At 43.7% G+C, this 17,625-nt stretch overlaps 1 protein-coding gene and 1 pseudogene across 1 annotated transcript in view; one reads left to right on the forward strand and one right to left on the reverse strand.

Moving 5' to 3' along the window:
* GRID1 (glutamate receptor, ionotropic, delta 1) overlaps positions 1–17,625 on the reverse strand; it is a 1,105,771-nt gene that overhangs the window by 88,634 nt on the left and 999,512 nt on the right. The window contains exon 13 of the mRNA XM_006872457.1: positions 6,301–6,496. Within this exon, the coding sequence (XP_006872519.1) occupies positions 6,301–6,496 (196 nt within the window). The remainder of the gene's footprint in view (positions 1–6,300; positions 6,497–17,625) is intronic.
* LOC102811957 lies at positions 6,936–8,034 on the forward strand (annotated as a pseudogene).

The raw sequence follows: 17,625 nt of genomic DNA on the forward strand, positions 1-17,625 counted from the left end.
TCTTGTTGTATATTACCTTCCCCATCACCCAGATTAACATGTCAGGACACACTTCTTATTTATCAGGCATGGGCCTCTTTTTAAACTTAATCATTGATTATTTATGTTCTATCACTACTTTGTCAGTTTATTTATTATACAGTTATAACTCATCTGCTGCTATGATGCTGGAAGTAATGCTACCAGTATTTCAAATCCCAGCAGGGTCACCCACGTTGGACACATTTCAGTGTAGTTTCCAGCATAAGGTAGACTAGGAAAAAATGCCTGGTAATCAACATCTGAAAATTAGCCAGTAAAAACCTAAGGATCACAAAAGAATATTCTTTGATATAAGTCAGGAAGATGAGGTCCTTAGGTTAGTGGAAAGCACTCAAAATATCCAGGGGATTGGATCAGGCAATGCTTTGTTTTGTTGTACTTAAAGTCACTATTAATCAGGATGATTCAATGACAACTAGCAACCATATTTACTTTATTATAATGAAACAGAAAACTCCTCTGGAAGTTAACACTGACTCTGAATTACACATAGCACTCTGCCTCTTTCATCTGCCATAGCCACTACCCTAAATCATGGGTTTTATCATAACTTTTGGTTCGTGCATATGCCTGTGATTTTATAATTTTTTAAAAGGGTGTAATGTTGCATGCTATTTTCTATTAGTTAAACCTAATGAAATTGCCTTTAAATGCTTTTTTACATCAATATTATTCTGCTACGATTCATCCACACTATTAGAGAAGCGATATTTCATCCACTTCACGATAGACAATATTTTTCCATGTTAGTGGCCATTTTGGATTGTCTCCAGGATTTGGGTATCTATAAGCAATGCTATGTAGCCTTTCACTACTTTGGCAGTGCATGTAGACATTTATTTCTGGTAGATTCACAGAAGCAGAATTGCTGAGTCATGTCGTTGTTGTTGTTGTTATGTGCCTTCGAGTCAGAAGCACCGCCCAGTCCTGGGCCATCCTTACAATGGGTGTTAAGCTTAAGCCTATTGTAGTTACCACTCTGCCAATCCATCTTGCTGAGAAGCCAGGATGGTTAGACGTTGTCTCATACTTTGCACATATGACACAATGTCTAACCATCCTGGCTTCTAAGGAGCATTCTAGGTGTACTTCTTCCATCACAGATTTGTTTGTTCTTCTGGAAGTCCATGGTACCTTTAATATTCTTCTCCAAAACATTACTCAAATACACCAATTCTTCTATAGCTTTCCCTATTCATTGCCTAATTTTCACATGCAATTGAAAATATGATGACTTGGATCAGGTGCACCTTAGTATTCAAATTGACATCTTTACACTGGAACATTTTAAGGAGGTCCTTTCCAGCAGATTTGCCTAACACAGCACACTGTTTGATTTCTTGACTGTTGCTTCCATGAGTGTTGATGGTGGATCCAAGTACAATGAAGTCTTTGGCAACTTCAATCTTTTCACTTATCATGATGTTATTTATTGGTTCAGTTGTGAGGGTTTTTGTTTTCTTTACACTGAAGTGTAATCAATACTGAAATTAGAGTCTTTGAGCTTCATCAGTATTTCAGGCCTTCTTCCTGTTAAGCACGCATGGTTGTGTCATCTGCATTGCAGGTTGACAGTGAGTCTTCCTCTAATCCTGATGCCATGTTCTTCTTCATATACTCCAGCTTCTCAGATTATTTGCTCAGCATACAGATAGAATTAAGTATGGTGCACACTTTCCCTGGTTTGAAACTATTCAGTATCCCCTACTTCTATCTGAATGATTAACTCTTGATTTATGTACAGGTTCATCATGAATACAATGAAGTGTTCTGGTATACCCATTTTTCACAATGTTTTCCATAGCTTGTCATGATCCATAGTGTCAAACGCCTTTGCCTGGTCAAAAAAGCACAAGTAAACATCTTTCTGCTATCTTCTGCTTTCAGTAAGATCCATGTGATGTCAGCAGTGATCTCCCTAGTTCATTGTCCTAGCTGAGTCCAGGGTTAGTTTCTGTAACTCCCTGTTGATGTGCTGTTGCAGTCATTTTTAAATTATCTTCAGCAAAATTTTACTTGCATGTGATATTAACGACATTGTTTGATGAGTTCCACATTCCATTGGGTTACCTCACTTTGGAATGGGCATAAATATGGAGCTCTTCAAATCAGTTGGCAAGTAGCTGTCTTCCAAATGTCTTGGCATAGATGAGTGAGTGGCCGCCAATGCCCCAGTTTGTTGAAACATTTCCATTTGTAGTCTATGAATTCCTGGAGACTTGTTTTCCGTCGATAGTTTCAGTGCAGTTTGAAATTCTTCCTTCAGTACTATCAGTTCTTGAGTATATGCTAACTCTTGAACTGTTTGAACATTGACCATTTCTTTTTGGTACAGTTATTGTGTGCATTCCTTCCATCTTCTTTTGATGCTTTCTGAATCATTCAATATTTTGCTTATCGAATACTTCAATATTTCAAGTTGAGGCTTTTTTTTTTTTTTTCCTTTAATCCTTTCAGCTTGAGAAATGCTGAGTGTGCTTTTTCCCTCTGGATTTTCTAACTACACATTTCATTATTGCACATATTTCATTATAATGCTGAATTTTGTCTTCTCAAGATGCCTTTTGAATTTTTCTCTTCTGTTCTTTTACTTCCTTATTTTTTCCATTCACTTTAGCGTCTCTAACTGGAAAGCAAGTTTCAGTGTCTCTTCTGACATCCAGTTTGGTCTTTTCTTTCTTTACTGTCTTTTTAATGACTTTTGGCTTTCTTCCTACATGATGTTCTCTGTGTCATCCCACAGCTCCGCTGGTTTTCAGTCATTGTGTCTAATGCATCAAACGTCTTCTTGAAATGGTCTGTAAGTCCAGGTGAGATATTTTCAAGGCCATATTTTGGCTCTCATGGACTTACTTGAATTCTCTTTAGCTTTAGCCTGAACTTACATATATGTAATAGATATTCTGTTCAACAGTTGGCCCCTGGCCTCATTTTGGCTGATGACATCAAGCTTTTCTAACGTCTCTTTCCACATATGCAGTTAGTTTAATTCCTGTGTATTCCATCTGGTGAGGTTCATGTATAAACTTGCTTTTTAGGTTGTTTAAAAAAGGTATTTGCAATGAGTAAGTCACTGGTTTTGTAGAATTCTATCATGTGATCTCCAGCATCATTTCTCTCACCAAGGTCATGTTGCTTTATAAGCAATGCTATGTAGCCTTCCCCCCCTTTTTTTTTTTTTTTCAGTGCATGTAGATGTTTACTTTGGAAGCATACATAGAGCAGATTTTCCGGGTCATTTGTTTAATTTTATAAAGGAATGACGAACTGTTCTTTACACTCCTGCAATCAATAAACCACCTGTGAATCCATGTCCACACTACCAACTCTAAGGTATTCCTGTTTCATTGATAAAATGATGTCTCTTTGTTTTCTTGGGTTTACATTTCCTGGCTCACTTACAAATTTGAAAATCTCTTCATAGGATTATTGGCCAAATGTGTTGCCTCATCTGTGAAAGTTTTGTGCGCATTCTCTGCCGATTTTTCTGTTCAATTGTTTGAGCTTTCCTGATTGATTTGTGCACGGTCTTCTTATATTCATGATATGAATCACATATTGGGTATATATGAAGTAAGTATTTCATCCCAGGGTGTGACTTGCCTTTTTTATTTTCTTCACAGTGCTTTATAATGAAGAGAAGTTTAATACAGTCAAATGTAGCTCTCTTTTATCTTACAAGAAGTGCTTCTGTAGTATTGCTACAATGAATCTTCTGTGTAGATGGAAGGATTGCCTTTCCACAAGAGATCAAGAAAGCAAGAATGGAAGTAGAGAGTCACTTGGCCCAGGTCTTAACATTTATAAAGGCCTTAAATCAACTTTTATTCCTTATCTCTAAATGAGGTCGCCACCAGCCACAAAGATTCAGTGTCACCAATGAAAGCTGTCCTTGCAGCTTGAAACCAGCACTCCACCATTAGTCACAAACTAAGACTTAAAATGCTTGAATAATTCTTGCACACATGTGCGTAGCATGGTTATATTGCATTCTCTTACTCTTGCTAAAGCACTAATTTGTTAAATGCAAACCTTACAAATATACTATGATATGTATTTCAAGATACTGTAGGTAACTAAGGAGAGTCCCAATGAGAATTCGCTCCAGCCTCTCTCAACTCTGAGAGGTCCCAGGGAGGAAGAATGACATACTCAAATTGACAAAGGTAGTGAGTCTCAGTCAGAGCTGAGATTCATACCCAAATGTGTCAGGACCCAAAGCGAAGACACTTTCTGCGGTACCACAAAGCCATACAACAAGGAAAAGTCATCTCAAGCTAAATGTTTTTGTGGACACTTCCTGCAGGACATTGCAGGCCGCACCATGCCCTCCTTACGACAAGCTGCTATGTGCTCTTGGAGCAGGACTCAAGCCCCTGCCTCTCTCCCTCGACCCCCAGAGAGCTTTTCTGGAAGACGTTGGCCAGATTCCTGAAGACCGATGTCATGGAGAACAGGAGCATGGGTCTTGGTTGCCATGAGACCTGTCATGAGCTGCTCCCTGTGTCCCACCGCCCTCTGCGGCAGGTCAGGGTAGTACCACATGCATAACTGCAGATGGGAAACATAGGGTTGTATGTGAGCATGTGGCAGTGTGTTGTGTGCCAAGTTTGGGTGTGAATGTGTCTGTGTGAGTGTATATGTGATCATGGATAAGTGTGTTGATACGTGTTGAGGAATGTTATGTGAGTGTTTGCTTTTTTTGCAAGTATGTGTGTGTGTGTGTAAGTGAGACAGTATATGTGTGTGTTAGTGTGTGTGAGGTCCATTGATGAGTGTGATAGTGTGTGTAGGTGAATGTCATGTGAACGTGTATGAGTGTGTACCTAAGCATGTACATGTATGGGAGCATGTATACGAACACTGTAAGTGTGTATGAGTGTGTGCATGTGTATATATGTGTGAAAGCTGCAGAGTTGGAATCACTGGGTGGATAGCAAATCAGAGGCGGGCCGGTCTGCCAGGCTGCTCAGAGAACACACAGGACTGTATAGCTTTCCCACAATTTCCCAGATGGCCTCACAGATAGTAGTCACCACACGTAGGGATCGCTGGACAGAAGGACTGTTGGTGGTAGGTGCTATCGAGTCGGTACCAACTCATAGCAACCCTACACACAACAGATTGAAACACCGCCCAGTCCTGGGCCAACCTCACAATCGTTGTGACATTTGAGCCCATTGCTGCTGCCACTGTGCCAATCCACAGAAGGACAGTAGGAGCTTTTACGGCATGTGTCTCTACCTACCATTTTCTTCCTCATCAAGCATCAATGACTCCCTAGTATAGTGTATATAAATGCCAAACTCTTCATCCTAGAATTCAACTAGTCAGAACCTAACAAGAAGTCAGAACCCAAGCCTCTGATCTCCATCTATAAAATGGGATGCTAACGGAATCGGGCTGCGAACCTTAAGGTCAGCGGTTCGAAACTACCAGCCGCTCCGCGGGAGAAAGATGAGGCTTTCTACTCCCGTAAAGATTTACACCCTCGGAAACCCTGTACAGGGTCGCTATGGGTCGGACCCGACTCGATGGCACTTAACAACAACAACAACAACAACGCTTAATTCTAGTTATTGTGTGCAACTAGACAAAATAAATGAACATCATGCATTTTCTCCTTCCTTCTCTCTCTATTCCTGGCCTCCTCCACCCTGCCTGTCCCCAGTTGCCCAGAGTGAAGCCACCATCCCAGAGCTGTGTCTTGACTACCATCCCTAAGCTACACGCTTCTTGAGTGCACATCAACCCGCTGGCCAATGAGCCTTGCCTGGCTCGTCCCACCACCTGCCTGGCTCCTCCCACCACCTGCATGGAACCTTCCCCACACTGCGCCCCAGTGCCCGCACTCTCTGAAATTCCCCCTCTAGCCCTGAGCACCCACCCATCTCTCTACATCAACATCTGCTGAGTCCTCCATGACTCCCTCTCTGTAGCCACCTCAGAGAGACCGTGAGCAGCTAGACGTATGACCTGGGTTCGTTCTGCCTGCTCTTTGCTTACCATCCCCACGTGGGGAACATGGAAGGTACCTAACAAACAGCCCCTCTGCGGCTGCTCCTGAGAACGGGGCAGCCACCTGAAGAATCCCTGTGTTTCCCCTAATGCTCTTCTGCCCATGATAGGACCCCACCAACTGAGGATCTATGTGCCTACAGGGAAGCAGAATGTTCCAGGGATGTTTCCTTCCTCAGGGAGGCTATACCCTCTGCCCCATCCCACGTTTGCACTGGCCCAGATCCCAATCCTGCCTACCTTCCTGATGCCTTCAGATGGACTGGACACGCAGTTGTCAGCCCCGCCATTCTTGCTGATGGTTCTCCAGAGCTCAGCGAATGTGCTGTCTTGTTCCAGGGGGTTGGTGCCTTTGGCTCTGAAATACTCGTACACAGCGGAGTCCCTGACGGTACCATATGAGAGTTCCACTTGTTTAGAGAGGTCCTGGAATGTCCTAAAAGACAGAATAAAGACGTAAAGCAAGATGGTGGGGCAAGCTGCCCATCCACCGTGCAGCTGGCCATTCTGCTTTTCCCATCATTCACATTCACCTTCATCCCCAACCCCTGGTAGCACGATTGAGCAGTCCTGACAGGGCCATAGGATGGTCTCACTCTATCATAGTGATGTTTTCTCATCACAGATGAACTCAATGAAACCTGGTCCTGTGCTGAGCTTGGGAGATAAAGGATGAATGAAGCACGGTTACTGCCTGCAAGGAGCTTACAGTCAAGCAGATCAAGCAGACAATCACAATATAAAATAGTCAGGTAGAACCCGGATGCCAGTGATGACAGTCGAGTTTGTTCTTGCTGTTCACCCATTGCCCTCCACCACTGAAGTCCACACGCCCACTTCTCTCTCTCCTGTGCCAGGAACTTGTCACCACCACTACCACCATGCCCTACCTATACCCAGTGCTGGCCCCGGGGCAGAAGAAAGAGCTATCTGGCATTGCTCATTGCATTGTGGCTCTGGACAAGGGCATTCTGGCTGCAGATGAGTCCGCTGGAAGCATTGTCAAGTGGGTGCAGTCCATTGGAACTGAGAACACCAAAGAGAACTGGTGATTCTACCGCTTGTTGCTGCTGGCTGCCGATGATGTGTGGACCCCTGCATTGGGGGTGTCCATGAGACACTCTACCAGAAGGTGGATAATGGGCATCCCTGTCCTCAAGTTATCAAATCCAAGGGCAGTGTGGTGGGCATCAAGGCAGACAAGGAGGTGGTACCCCTGGTAGGAACAAACGTCGAGATCACCGCCCATGGACTGGATGCACTGTCTGAGCGCTGTGCTCAGTACAAGAAGGATGGAGCTGACTTGGCCAAATGGCGCTGTGTGGTGAAGATCGGGGAACATACCCCTTCAGCCCTCACAATCATGGAAAATGCCAACGTGCTGGCCCGTCACGTCAGTATCTGCCAGCAGAATGGCATCGTGCCCATTGTGGAAACTGAGGCCCTTCCCGGTGGGGACCATGACCTGAAGCACTGTCAGTATGTAACTGAGAAGGCGCTGGCTGCTGTCTAAAAGGCTCTGAGTGACCACTGTGTTCTTGGACGGTGGCTTGCTGAGGCTGTTCAATATGGTAACACCAGACCTGGACTACACACAGAAGTTTTCACATGAGGAGATTGGCATGGTGACTATCACAGCACTGCACCACACAGTGCCACCTGCTGTTACTGGGGTCACCTTCCTATTGGGGGGTCAGAGTGAGAAGAAGGCATCCATCGACCTCAAAGGCATCAACAGTGCCCCCTGCTAAAGCCATGGGTCCTGACCTTCTCCTATGGCTGAGCCTAAAGTGTGCCCTGAAGCCCTGAGGGGAAGGTAGGGAGAGGAAGAAGGAGAGCCTGAAGGCTGCCCAGGAAGAGCATGCCTAGTGAGTCCTGGCCAGTAGCCTGGCCTGCCAAGGAAAGGACACTCCAAGCGGTCAAGGTGGGGTTGCATAGTGAGTGTTCCTCTTTGTCTCTACTCATGCCTACTAAGTGGAGGTGTTGTAAGGCTGCCCCCTTCAACACACCAGGCCACACCCCCTTTCCCATGCCCACTCTTGAGGGGAGGAGCTCATCGGGGCCCTCAGGCCACACTTTCCTGTCACTCTTGCCATCCTTGTGAGGCTAGGTGTGAGGTGGTGTCTGTCTATGGGAACTCCATCACCCTTTCCAGCCCACTGCCAATAAACTACCATTGAAGGGGGAATAAAATAAAATAAAATAATAAATTAAATTAAATTAAATTAAAACAGGGCAACCATGAGAAGTCATCCAGAATTCTCCCTACAGGGACTGGGCAAGAAATGGACACCTGTTGGCGAGATGCCTGATGATGAAACTGAATCCCTGACACTGTGGGTTAGTGTGGGTCACACCTGCTCAGGGACTGTGCCCCGTCCCAAGCTCACAGGTTCTGGAGTTCCAGCCAATGCTTGCCTTTCCACAACCCCTGCCAAGTTTGTTTTTTTTTCAAAAAAAAGACCTGGATTTTTATACAAAACCTCTTGATAATTGAATGTTGATCATTATTTTTTACACATTGTATGGGCCACCACGGTGAAGAGAAAACACAGCACGTCTGAGGACTTTTGGTTTGTGAGCTGTGTTGTCTGTGAAGGAGAGGCAGGTGACAATGGTCAGGTACCTGCTGAAGGGAGAGGTGCCCCAGGGAAGGCTCATCAGCAGCCCCAGAGCCCTGTGGGAAGGGAGGACAATCAGACCATGGAGGGTCTCCTGCTCCAGACACTCACTCCGCAGCGTTCATTCAGTCCCTGCCACCAGCCCAGACACAGGGCTCAGTGTTGGTTTCAATGCATTGCAGATGAAAGGAAACATAAAATAACAAATTCGGTGAAGAGATCTTTCTAATTATTGTTCATTATTTATATCTAATTGAAGCAAGATGTTCTTTTGCTTGAAGGGCCCCAAGGGTTGTAACTCTGTCGTAATTTGCCTGTAATAAAAGGAGGGGAAATCTCCCCCTCCCCGCCCCCACCCCCACCCCCGCATGTTTTTATTTTTCTCATGGTAATACAAACAAACACAGGGCATTGATGAATGGGGAATATCGGGATGAATTACTGTTGAGTCTAAATACTGAACTGCTCTAAATTACTGCAGTCTCCACAAGTATGGTGTGAATGCATAACAACCAGAAAACTCAGCAATACTGTTTCAGCCCCATATTTGAAATGGAGATTACCTCTCTCCTCTTGGTACTTACTCACGGCTGTGCCCATGTTCAAAGGCTTGGAATATCTCTTTGAGACAGCAGGCATCCTAAATGTTTTTGGCTTCACTCCATTTCTGTCCTGCTATAACTCACTGTCCCTGTTTCATAGTGTCCATGCCTCACACTGAGCCTCCTGGCCTCCATCCATCTGCTTCCATAACCACAGGTCAGTGCCCAGGGCATTCTCCCATCTCAGATGCAAATCTCCTCTTTTTTACAAGGGGTTCCCAGCTGAATAACAAGCCAGCCATAGTAGGTGTTGCTGTTAGGGTTGATAAAGACAAGCTATTTGGAGATCTGAGAAAGAAGATCTGACTGGGAAGCCATCTTGCCAGAGCGCGCAGACGTGGAAGGGACACACATGGATGAATAAAGGGGGACAGAGACTGTTAGCGAGCCAGGCTGCCACGTCATCTCTGACAATCAGCAGAAGGTAGATGTTTACGTCAGATAGGAGCTTATAGTCTAGCAGAACAAACAGGCAATCACAAAATAAAATAGTCAGGGGAACCACGAGAAGCTCTCCCTGAATACTTCCAACAGGAGCTGGGCACAAAATTGAAACCTATTGGCAAGGTGTTGAAACTGAGTCCCTGAAACTCGGGGTTCATGCGGGGCAGACACGCTCAGTGACTGTGTTGTGTGTACACATAATTGAGAACTGTTCTCAAATCAGTGTCTCTGGCAACAACTTTTAAGAAGTGTTCAGGTTCCCTAATTACAAAGAGATCTGCCCATTATGAATGGACGCTATAAACTCAATGCATGGAGCAACTGGCTGAAGTCATTCAACCATTGATTTCACAAAATTTTACTGAATACTTACTAAGAAAGGCACATTACTATTAACTACTGTCAAGTTGACCCTTACTCATGGTGACCCCATGAACGACAGAATGAAATGCTGCCTGGTCCTGGTCATCTCCATGTTGTTGTTGTTAGATGCCATCGAGTCGGTACCGACTAATACCGCGCTTACGCACAGCAGAAAGAAACCCCGCCCGATCCTGGGCCAACCTCACTACTGTTGCCACACTTGAGTTCATCAATGCTGCCACTTCGCCAATCCATCTCACTGGGGGTCTTCGTCTTTTTCTCTGAACCTTACCAAACATGATATCGTTCTCCAGTGACTGGTCCCTCCTGACAATATGTCCGAAGTACGAGAGACAAAGTTTGGCCATCCTGGCCTCCAAGGAGCACTCTGGCTGCACTTCTTTCAAAACAGATCTACTGGTTCTTTTGGCAGCCCATGGCACTTTCAGTATTCTCCTCCAACACCATAACTCAAAGGCATCAATTCTTCTATGGTCTTTCTTATTCACTGTCCAGCTTTCGCTTGCACATGAGGTTATTGAAAAGTACCATGGCTTAGGTCAGGTGCACATTAGTCCTCAGCTGACATCTTTGCTCTTCAACACTTTAAAAAGGTCTTGTGCAGCAGATTTGCCCAATGCAATACATCATCTGGCCTCTTGACTGCTGCTTGATCCAAGAAGAATGAAATCCTTGACAACTTCAATCTTTTCTCCATTGATAAGAATGTTGTTTGTTGGTCCAGTGGTGAGGGTTTTGTTTTCTTGACATTGAGATGTAATCCATACCGAAGACTGTGCTCTTTGATCTTCATCAGTAAATGTTTTGTCCTCTTTACTCTCAGTAAGCAAGGTTGTATCATCTGCATATTGCAGGTTGTTAATGAGTCTTCCTTCAATCCTGATGCCAAATTTTTCTTCATATAATCCAGCTTCTTGCATTATTTGCTCAGCGTACAGGTTGAATTAAGTATGGTGAAAGAATACAACGTGGTTGCACAACGTTCTTAATTTTCAACCATTCAGTGTTCCCATGTTCTGTTCAAACAACTGCCTCTTGGCCATGTACAACCCATCATCCATATGCAAGGTGAGAACTTTACCACTGAATTATAACTGGGACACACTCAAGGGTTTTCTTCTGTGGATTGGGTGACTGGTCAAAATGTAAACAAAAAAAGTGACAATACAGCATGAAAGACATGGAAAACAGAGGTCTGCACAGAAGGTTCTAGAAGCACAGAGGAGGAGCAACATGTGTGTCAGGGCTAAAGAAGAAAGGCTTTCTAGGAGTCTTGAAGGACACATGGAGGTAGCCAGATGGAGAACCAAAATGCAAATTGTTTCAGGAAGAAATATTACATGTGAAGGTGCTGATAACAATATGTTTGGGTGCACACACCAAGGGACAATTCATTATAATGGTGAAAAACAGCAAAGATTCTGGGATCAGACCTACGGGGCCATAAATAAAACCTTCAAAGTTTGACTTAGACCAGCAGTTCTAAGTGTGGTCCGAGGAGCTGGATTAGCAGTTGCACCTGGAACGCTATGGGAACTGTAAACCTTAGACCCCACCCCAGACCTGCTGATCCAGAAACTTTGAGGGTAGGTTCAGAAATCAGTTTCCCAGCCCTCCAGGTGACTCCGAGTCTCTCTCAAGTTGGATATCCACTGACGGGGGCAGGTCATACAATGTTGGGGGTCTCAGTTTTCTTCATTATAAAATGAAGATACACATGCCTATCTCAGGTTAGAAAGCACTTAGCCCATACCCGGCACATAGCCAATGCCTTATAAATGCCATCTCTTTTGTTATACTGTCAAAAGGAAGTTGAAATGAGTGAAGCACAGGGATAAGGAAAGGAACCAGAGGTGATAATAATTAGCAAAGTTAGATGGAAGGAAACATGTTGTTGTTGTTGTGTGCCGTGAAGTCGATTCCGACTCATAGCGACCCCGTATGGGGTTTCCGAGGCTGTAAATCTTTACAGGAGCAGAAAGCCTCATCTTTCTCCCGTGGAACAGCTGGTAGTTTTGAACTGCCGACCTTGTGGTTTGCAGCCCAATTTGTAACCACTATGCTACCAGAGCTCCTTGGAAGGAAACATAGACAGCAGCATATCTAAGCTTCCAGGTTTACCCCCACCTCGGCTCATCTTTCCCCCTTTATGGAACCTGTTGCCAATCTTGGTGCTTCACCTGGCTGCCCATGCAGACCCCCATCCTATAACTTAGCAATATGGCACACGGTGAACAATCCATACCTGGAGCTAGGCACCTGGAGAATCGGAGAAAAATCTGGGGAGATGTGGTCCCAGGATGAGCACAGAATGCCAACACATCCCTGGCAAGCAATCTAGACTGTTGCCTGGGGACCATGCTGGGAACTGACTCATGGGGAAGTTAGGGAGCACATGGCTAGGAGAGTGACTCTCTAGGAAGATGCCCAAAGTACAACCCAAGCTGCCCATCAGGTCTGAATGCACTCATGAAGGATCACCTTGCAAGTGACCCCTCAAGGCTTCCTCACTGCCCTATGGTCTGCGTGTGAGTTCCTCACTTCACTTTTTGAAAATATTTAGGGTTGGAATGTTCCTATGGCCAAGCCTCCCACTCAGGCTTTTTTTTCCTAAAATACTCTTTTCATTTTAGAGCAGTTTTAGGTTTACAGAAACACGATAGAAAGTATAGAGATCCATAGTACAATTCCTGTTATTAACACCTTGCATTTGTGCCGTACGTACATTGGCTACAATCGATAAACCAATGTTGATACACTGTTTATTAACTAATGTTCATAGTTTATAGTGGACTCCAGGTGTGGCACTTTACGATAAACACTGGACTATGAACCACATGGTTAGCAGTTCAAACCCACAAGTTGCTTCATGGAATACAGAGTTGCTGATCAGAACGGACTCGAAGGCACCTAACAACAGCAACAAGCCCTAACCGAACACAGAGTTAACGCGTGTGAGTGCATGACACTTTCTTAGAAAAGGATTTTACAAAGCTCCCTTGCTTCTGAGAGCGGCTTCACCCGATTCAGCATGCACCTCCTGAATGTCTCCTTTAGCCACGGCCAAGGCAACGTCTTAGTTACCTAGTGCTGCTATACAGAAATACCCCATGGGAATGGTTTGAATAGATACATTCTCTCACAGTTTGTTGTTGTTGTTGTCGTCGTTAGGTGCCACTGAATCAATACTGACTCATAGTGACCCTATGCACAACAGAATGAAAGCCTGCCTGGGCCTTCACCAAATTCAAAATCGCTGCTATGCTTGAGACCATTACTGCTGCCACTGTACCAATCCATCTCATTGGGGGTTTTGCTGACCCTCCAACTCTACCAAGTCTGATGCCCTCCTCCAGGAACTATTTATTCCCTCCTAATAACATGTGTGAAATATGAGAGACGACGTATGGTCAGCCTGGCTTCTAAGTAGCATTCTGGCTGCACTTCTCAACACAGATTTGTTTGTTCTTTTGGCATTCAATCGTACTTTTAATATTCTCCTAAAATACCATAACTCAAATCCATCAATTCTTCTGCAGTTTTCCTTATTCATTATCCAATTTTTACATGCATACGAGGCTACTGAAAATACCATGGCTTGGGTCAGGTGCACCTTAGTCCTCAAACTGACATCTTTGCTCTTCAACACTTTAAAGAGGTCCTGTGCAGCAGACTCACCTAATGCAATACGTCATTTGAGTTCTTGACTGCTGCTTCCCATAAGTGTTGATAGTTGATCCAAGAAGAATGAAGTCCTTGACAACTTCAGTCGTTTCTCCATTGATAAGAATATTGTTTATTGGTCCAGTGGTGACGACTTTTGTTTTCTTGACATCGAGATGCAATCCATACCAAAGGCTGTGCTCTTTGATCTTCATCAATAAATATTTTAAGTCCTCTTCACTTTCAGCAAGCAAGGTTGTATCATCTGCATATCACAGGTTGTTAATGAGTCTTCTTCCCATCCTGATGCCATATTATTCTTCATATAACTCAACTTCTTGGTCTGGAACTCATCTGAAACCTGTCCTCCATGGGTGAGCCTGCTGGTATTTCAAATATCTGTGGCATAGCTTCCAGAATAGCATATGATCAAGAGCCAATGATATTGAAAGAAGAAATCCAAGGTGCACTGAAGGAATTGGCAAAGAACAAGGTGCCAGGAATTGATGGGATGAAAATTGAAATATTTAAGAAAGTGAGGCGGCACAGGAGGCACTCACTCATCTCTGCCAATAAATTTGGAAGACAACTATCTGGCCAACTGATTGGAAGAGATCAGTATCTGTGCCCATTCCAAACAGAGGTGACCCAACAGAAAGCAGAAATCATTGGACAATATATTTGATATTTCATGTGAGTAAAGTTTTACTAAAGGTAATACAGAAATGGCTGCAAACATACATTGACAGAGAACTTCCAGAGGTTCAAGCCAGATTCAGAAGAGGTCATGGAATGAGGGATATCATGGCTGATGTCAGATGGATCTTGGCTGAAAGCAGAGAATCCCAGAAAGATGTTTACCTGTGCTTTATTGAATATGCAAAGGCCTTCGATTGTGTGGATCATGACAAGCTATGGACAACATTGTGAAGCATGAGTATTCCAGAACACTTAATTGTGCTTATGAGGAATCTGTACCTGGACCAAGAGGCAGTTGTTCAAACATGACATGGGGACACTGAACGGTTTAAAATTAAGAAAGGTGTGTGACAGGGTTGTATTCTTTCACCATACTTATTCAACCTGTATGCTGAGCAAATAATCTGAGAAGTTGCATTATATGCAGAAAAACATGGCATCAAGGTTGGAGGAAGACTCATTAACAACCTGCGATATGCAGATGATACAATCTTGCTTGCTGAAAGTAAAGAGGGCTTGAAAACAAAAATCCTCACCTCTGGGCCAACCAGAAACACTCTTATCAATGGATAAAAGATTGAAGTTGTCAAGGACTTCATTCTTCTCTGATCAACTATCAACATTCATGGAAACAGCAGTCAAGAAATCAAAGGACGTATTGCATTAGGCAAATCGCTGCACAAGACCTTTTTAAAGTGTTGAAGAGCAAAGATGTCAGCTTGAGGACTAAGGTGTGCCAAGTCATGGTGTTTTCAGTAACCACATATGCACGCGAAAGCTGGACAGTGAATAAGGAAGACCACAGAAGAATTGATGCTTTTGAGTTATGGTGTTGGAGGAGAATATTGGAAGTGTCATGGGCTGCCAAGAGAACCAACAGATCTGTGTTGAAGAAGTGCAGCCAGAGTGCTCCTAGGAAGCCAGGATGGCCAAACTTCTTCTCTTATACTTTGGACATATTGTCAGGAGGGACCAGTTGCTGGAGAAGGAGGGTGGAGGAACAGAGAAAAAGAGCAAGACCCCCAATGACATGGATTGGCAAAGTGGCAACATCAATGCGCTCAATCGTGGCAACAATTGTGAGGTTGTCTCAGGACCAGGCAGTGTTTCGCTCTGTTGTACACAGGGCTTTTATGAGTGGATACCTACTCAATGGCACCTAACAACAACAACAAGAACCCAACTTTTTGGACTACTTGTTCAGCACACAGATTGAATAAGTATGGTGAAAGAATACATTCCTGGCACACAGTTTTCCTAATTTTAAAGCATTCAGTGTTCCCTTGTTCTGTTTCAACAACTGCCTCTTTTTTCCTTTTAGCATGGGTATCTTTTCTTAAGCTTTTACAATAATGGTTCATGCAATATTTGTCCTTTTGTGACTGACTAATTTCATTCAGCATAATGTCCTCAAGGATCATCCATGTTATGCAGTGGCTTACAGCTTCCTTATTATTCATCAAATTGGCATAATAGTCCATTGTGTATATGTACCAAAGTCTGTTTATCCATTCTTCCATTGATGGGCACTTAGGCTGTCTCCATCTTTTTGCTGTTGTAAATAGTGCTGCTATGAACACTGGTGTGCACATATCTGCTCATATTCTGGCTCATATTTCTTGTGGATATATACCAAGTAGAGGAATTGCTGGGGCATAAGGTATTTCTATTTCCAACTTTCTGAGGAAGTGCTATACTGTTTTCCAGAGTGGTCTGACCATTTCACATTCCCATCAGTAATCTAGAAGGAGGGTCCCAGTCTTTCCATATCCTCACCAGCATTTATTGTCCTCTGCTTTTTTTTTTTTTTTTTTTTAAATTAACTTTACTGTTATTGTTGGTGTGAAATATTTCCTGTTGAACAACTGTCTCTTGGTTTATGTACAGGTTCTTCATGAACACAATTAAGTGTTCCAGAATACTCATTCTTTGTCATTTTCTCTAAGGAGCTCTGGTAGTGCAATGGTTAAGAATCAGGCTGCTGATATCAAGGTCAGCAGTTCGAGACTACCAGTGGTACCTCGGGAGAAAAATGAGGCTTTCTGCTCCTGTAAAGATTTACAGCCTTGGAAACCCTATACAGAGCACCTTAAGTCGGAACTGACTCCATGGCCTTAATGACCACCACCAAACATCTATCTGGTATTCTCTACTTTCAGCCAAGATTCATCTAATGTCAGCAATGATAGCCTTTGTTCCACGTCCTTTTCTGAATCTGGCTTGAACCTCTGAAAGTTCCCTGTCAATGTACTGTTGAAGCCATTTCAAATTATCTTTAGAAAAATTTAACTTGCATGTGATATTAGTGACATTGTCCAATGACTTCCACATACTGTTGGGTTACCTCTCTTTGGAATGGGAACAAATATGGATCTCTTCCAATGAGTTGGTCAGGTAGCTGTCTTCCAAATTTCTTGGCATAGATGAATGAGTGCCTCTAGTGCTGCATCAGTTGGCTTAGATATTTCAATTTGTATTCTATCAATTCCCAGGGTCTTGTTCTTTGCCAGTGCTGTCAGTAAACCTTGGAGTTCTTCCTTCAATATCCTTGGCTCTTGATCATAGTGACCCTGTATAGCTTTTCCAAGCAGCAGCGAGTGGGTTGAAACCACCAACCGTGTGGTTAGCAGTCTCCTGCTGATCCTACAGAGCCACACCAGGACTCATTTTGTCTGTTGTTGTTGCTGTTAAGTGCCATCATGTAAGTTCCAACTCATAGCGACCCTGCTGTTTAGCATTTCCAAGTAATGGCTGGTAAGCTTGAACCTTGCTGTTCAGACAGACCTTGCAGAACGCTTAAATATTGTCAGTTGAGGCTTGAGTTTTTCTTCAGTTCTTTCAGCTTGAGAAATGCTGAGTGTGTTCTCCGTCAGTTTTCTAGCTCCAGGTCTTTGCTCTAGAAGTCTAAATTCCCAGTGCCACCTGTAGGGGAAGTCACTCTTTCTGTAGGTTTCCTAGTTCTAGAATGTTCCCAGTCCATGGACCCAGGCCCAAAGGATACAATCGGCCACAGGCTCTGTTTCTTCATTGTAGTAGATACCTCTGATCTTTGATTGTTTTATTGATTCCTTTTATATTTCAAAAGCCACTGACTTGACTCAATATCCAACCTAATCCTGTAATTTGTATCCTGTCTTATTAACATATTGTTG

The sequence above is a fragment of the Chrysochloris asiatica genome, unplaced genomic scaffold (genome assembly GCF_000296735.1).
Source record: "Chrysochloris asiatica unplaced genomic scaffold, ChrAsi1.0 scaffold00198, whole genome shotgun sequence".
NCBI lineage: Eukaryota > Metazoa > Chordata > Mammalia > Afrosoricida > Chrysochloridae > Chrysochloris > Chrysochloris asiatica.